The sequence below is a fragment of the Octopus bimaculoides genome, chromosome 23 (genome assembly GCF_001194135.2).
Source record: "Octopus bimaculoides isolate UCB-OBI-ISO-001 chromosome 23, ASM119413v2, whole genome shotgun sequence".
NCBI lineage: Eukaryota > Metazoa > Mollusca > Cephalopoda > Octopoda > Octopodidae > Octopus > Octopus bimaculoides.
In genome coordinates, this window is record NC_069003.1 from 34,238,319 (window position 1) to 34,243,716 (window position 5,398).

The window sequence follows — 5,398 nt, forward strand, 5'->3', positions numbered from 1 at the left end:
ATATATATATATATATATATATATATATATATATATATATATATACATATATATATACACAATATATATACAACAGGTTTCTTTCAGTTTCCATCTACCAAATCTACTCACAAGACTTTGGTCAGCCCAAGGTTATAGTAGAAGACACTTGCCCAAGGTGCCACGCAGTGGGATTGAACCCTTACCACACAGTAAGATTTCAACAAGGACTACAGAAAAATGAATGTTTTGATCCTGGACCTATTCAATTAGGGATGACCTGGGGTTAAATAACAAAGTAATGTTAACTACTTGGTCCACTGGTCAACAAGACATCTATATAGTCCTTCAGTCAACTAGAAATAGCAGTCAAATTTCTTGAAATCACACCATTTTATCTTTAAAAAAGGAAGGGCATACTGACCAATGTAGCCTGAGATATACAAAAAGCTGCAAAGGTCATGGGTGGAATGACATTGATCTTAGATTTACATTCTCGTAACTTAGCAGTTCAGCAAAAGGGATCGATATAATAAGTACTAGACTTAAAAAACTAAGTCCTGGGGTCGATTTGCTTGACTAAAGCCCTTCAAGGTGGTGCCCCAGCATGGCCACAGTCAAATGACAGAAAGAAGTAAAAGAATAAAATATAAAAGCTTTAATCCCACTCTCTCCAGATTCTGTCATTTCATTCCTCCTGGAATCAATAGAATACAATCAATAACATATATGAGATCAATAAACCACATAGTCTGGAAGATATCCTTACCTGTTGTGTGTTTTTCTCTTCGTCTGCAAACGAGTTGTCCGCAGACGATTCTGCACTGCAAAGGTTTGCCGTAATTGCCTGCCCCATAGAGATCTTGTCCTTGTTGCTAATACGCTGATAACCAGAGAGATAAGAAGCTGACTTCTGTCCCATCACAGCCATTATCATATTTGATTCAAAGTATTTCCGCAGAATGGCTGCCCCAGTAGCTCTTATTGAATGGTTGGTATACGTTCTGGACAAAGAGCATGTTCTACTCAGACCAGACATGAATTTGGCCAAGTTTTTCTCACCAACAGCAGATCGACAATACCAGATGTCGTCATCAAAGAATGAATTCTCTCTTGGTCTCTGCCAAAGTCGGTCGCAGTCCGGATGGAGTTTGCTCAGATACAGTTGAAAGGACTTCACCGGACACAAACGGCTGCCCACTGACTCCGGCATAACTCCAGTTATGCTTTCAGACTGGTTCTCTTTCGGACTGGATCCAAACTCATCCACTTTGACAACAACTTTCAATCCGGATTCTGGATCCTTCATGACGGCAAATGTCGATTTCGTCATTTTGGACATGTTTTCCATTCCCCGTCGAAAGAAATACATGCGTATGTCAAACTGAACCTTATTCAATAACCCGGCTGGTGTGCTCGGGTCAAAGTAAGCAGATTCATACAAAGACTTTAGGTCGGCACTTGTTATCACTGGATGATGTTCGACATCGCCTTTACCGAGTCTTTTCAATTCCATGATCGCTGCCTTGAAAAACTGATTAGCATCGGAAAACTCATTATCTTTGATAATATCAATTTTTCTAAAATAAGGTGCTGACCTCAAGTATCGGTTTAATCCATATCGAAAGTTTTCTAAAGAGTTCACTTTGTAGTGAGTGCCATCAGCCTGCCTGGCATCGATGTAGAAATTTCCAAGACTCTTGTTCAATGTTGGTACGTCAAAGTTTTCAAACTTCTCGTTAAATCCTTTCTCCCTCAGATATTCTCGGAAGTTGTTTGCTGCAGTCTTATTCGACCGAATAGTTCGGCTAGAACTCATCTTCAAATCAAACGGAATTTCCAGGATGTTTGCAGACATCTCTGTTTTGGCAATGTCTCTTGAAGAATCCATTTTTACGAATACAGCTAATTCTTCAAGCTACACGAGTTAAAATGTTTCGCCAACAAGAAACATGGTAGAGGAATTTCTTCCAACAGATTCTCAAAGATATCTCTTCAAAAAGTTTCAGCTTCGATTGTTCCAGTTGGATGTAAAGGTGACAGAATTACTTCACTGAGGCAAACCATTCTGTGAATATCATTATGATGAAGGCTGGAACAAGGGTGATCAGTCAGTAATTGGCATTGGACAGCAACGCCATAGAATCACAACAATAAGGAATCATAAAAACAGGTTTTTTTTTTTTTTTGGTCTTTCTTTCAGATATTAATCATTGTATGTGTGTGCATGTGTGTGTATCTTATAGCACCAGTCTTTCAGAAGATTTGTTGAGCTTTTATTAGTAAATTCGCTGGAGTCAGTTGAGGTTTTCTAGAATATAAAAAGATAGTCCATTCCATAAAATCAGATTATTCGCTGCCAGAAACAGTCTGAAAAATAAAAGAGAAAAAGCAACATAAACAATATAACAGAATTATAAATTTTTAGTAGAAAACATTTTTTAAAAGAATGCAAATAGAAAATGAATAAATATATAAAAAACTATGTTTGAAGTGTTCTATATTTCTCATTCCATTATTTAATCATCATCATCATCGTTTAATATCTGTTTTCCATGCTGACATGGGTTGGACGGTTTGACTGGGGACTGACAAGCCAGGAGGCTGAACCAAACTCCAATCTGATCTGGCAAGGTTTCTACAGCTGGATGCCCTTCCTAATGCCAACCACTCTGAGAGTGTAGTGAGTGCTTTTTATGTGCCACTGGCACAGGAGCCAGTCAGGTGGCACCGGCATCGGTCACATTCGGATGGTGCTTTTTACGTGCCACCGGCACAGGAGCCATCAGGGGGCACTGGCATCGGTCATGCTCGAATGATGCTTTTTACATGCCTCCAGCACAGGAGCCAGTCAGGTGGCACTGGCATCGGCCACGCTCAGATGGTGCTTTTCACGTGCCACCAGCATGGGAGCCAGTCAGGTGGAACTAGCATTGGTCACATTCGGATGGCATTTAGAATTTTATTGATAGGATTTGTTGTTGGACAAAAAAATTCATTGGATCAAAAGATGTCAGACGAAAAGACATTTGACAAAGTGACAACGGACATGAAGACATGGCACCATAATCTATCTTCCTGTACGTGTCCTGTGGGGTACCTATTATCCCTTATTCTTAAACTCTATTTTGAAATATTTCTCCTTGCTGTTTGTTTAAACTGCCAAGCTTTTCTGGAAGGTGATTGAAATAACCATGGAGATAATGGACCTTGAAGCTCAAGTTACAGAGAAGCTTTTTAAAAACTGAAGAGCATGTCATCCACTAATTTAGATTAGTTGTCTGCCTAATGGTTGACAATCAAGTGTTAATAGTTAGAACAAACCAATGTCATGCAGAGAACTCAGACCATTAAGTGCCAAGGAATAACAATGTTTTATAAGCTTTCTTATCTCGGTGACACTATCACATATCTCCAAGTTTTTCTAAGCTTAGTCTCGGGGAATTCACTGCATAAACAGCAAAAGCAAACACTTGTTTTGTTCAATGCTTTTACTCTAAGCTTTTTGCACTGAAATAAACTGACTTACTTTAGTATGTGTTTGTTTAAGAGTATGTAAAGAGTTGGTTTCAAATCATGACACAAGGCCAGCAATCCTAGGGAGGAGTTAAGTCAATTACATCAACCCCAGTGCGCAACTGGTACTTATTTTATTGACCCCCAAAAGGTTGAAAGGCAACCATCGTTATGGGAGATTCAGTGTGACACAATGTGACAAGGCTGGCTTCTTTTGAATTACAGGTACAACTCAGTTTTGCCAGCTGAGTGGACTGGAGCAATATGAAGTAAAGTGTCTTGCTCAAGGACACAACACACCACCAGGAATCGAACTCATGACCTTATGATTGAAAGCCAAAAACCCTAACCACTAAGCCATGTGCTTTCACATATAAAGAGGTCAGGTATTCTGTATCTCCAGAAGTAAAAACGTTAGAGCAAAACTGGTAATATATTTGGAACCAATACCCTCTGAATACCCATGAATAGGTCTAGTGTTTAACCCTTTGACTGTTGAAAACAGATATATCCGTTCAAGATCTTACAACTGCTAACTGCAGAAAGTGATGTTACCCCATGGCTTTTGTGAAAACCTCTCCTTATTGCTGCGAGAAATAAAGAAGTCCTCAGTGACACTTTTGACAAATGACAATTTTTCAGATTCTCTTAATTGTTTTTTCACATATTTCATCAAATATCTCTTTATTGAGCCAAAATCAAATGTTTTTAGGGGTGGATATGAAAATCCATACCCACAGGGGATACTGAAAAAGCATTGCAGAAACAGAAAATATCAATTCTATTTTTTGATGGATAATTAACATCGTTATGGGAATGACCATGAAATTTAATTACAGAATCAAAGGGTTAAAGCACCAAAATATATACTGGCTAAAGTCCGGTACATTTTAATACTTTAGCATTTGAACTGACCATATGTGACCTAAAGTGTCCAACCTGTTTTGTGTTCAAACTGGCCTGATTTGGCCTCTCACACCTACCTGGCAATAAATTCTAAAGCATAAACAATCACATTATCAAAATCACAAAGGTACGAGATAATGCATGATTAATTCGAAACCATGTGAATGAATAAAGCATTAAATTTAAGAGAATACTCTGAACGCTAAAGGGTTAGGGGTTAAGGGTGGTTGTAGAACAAACAAAACGCCACGATCTGATAAGCAAATGCAAATGTGAATTGGAGGTCCAACACCCACATGTTAGTCTTGAACAAATCTCAGGTGTAACTCAGTAACCCAATGTTGATATCACAGTCATTCAGAACTAATACAAACTGTGTTACTAAATATTTTTATATGGATCTATTTCTCGACGAAATCGGGTGAATAGTTAAATATATATATCAACTATTGTTGTTAATATTTTGCTTGTATTATAACTGACACCATTTCAATGTATGACAATAGCTCGCCTACAAACATGACGTGTTAAATAGAGCTTCCAAATAGGCTGGGCGGTTTTTTTTTTTTCATTTATTTTTTTTTTTACATTGCTTAGAGAAAAAAAAAAAGAAATGAATAGGAATGCGATCGCCCACGGCTGTTATGGTAACCAGAGGCTGTGAGTAACAAGGGACACATACTCTGATGACAACAAAAATTACATGTGTGCCTGCGTTTGACCCCTGCAACTGCTTGGCAACTAGTGTTGGTTTGTTTACATCTCCATAACTTAGTGGTAGGTTCAGCAAAAGCGACCAGAAAGAAAAAGGGTAAATTTACAGATTAACACCCGCACAATTTTCACTAGTGTGTTAGGGTTAAGGTTAGTGTTTTAGGGTTACGGTTAGGGTTAGGGACAGAATTCCCACCCTAACACCCTAGTAAAAATCGTGCAGGTGTTAATCTGAAAATTTACCAGAAAAAGTACCAGGCTTTAAAAAATAAGTCCTGGGAGG

At 38.3% G+C, this 5,398-nt stretch overlaps 1 protein-coding gene across 1 annotated transcript in view; it reads right to left on the bottom strand.

Moving 5' to 3' along the window:
* The window catches only part of LOC106871210 (putative uncharacterized protein DDB_G0277255), a 24,073-nt gene that overhangs the window by 10,238 nt on the left and 8,437 nt on the right, over positions 1–5,398 (bottom strand). The window contains exon 2 of the mRNA XM_014917556.2: positions 749–2,349. Coding sequence (XP_014773042.1) covers positions 749–1,870 — 1,122 coding nt within the window. The 5' untranslated portion in view covers positions 1,871–2,349. The remainder of the gene's footprint in view (positions 1–748; positions 2,350–5,398) is intronic.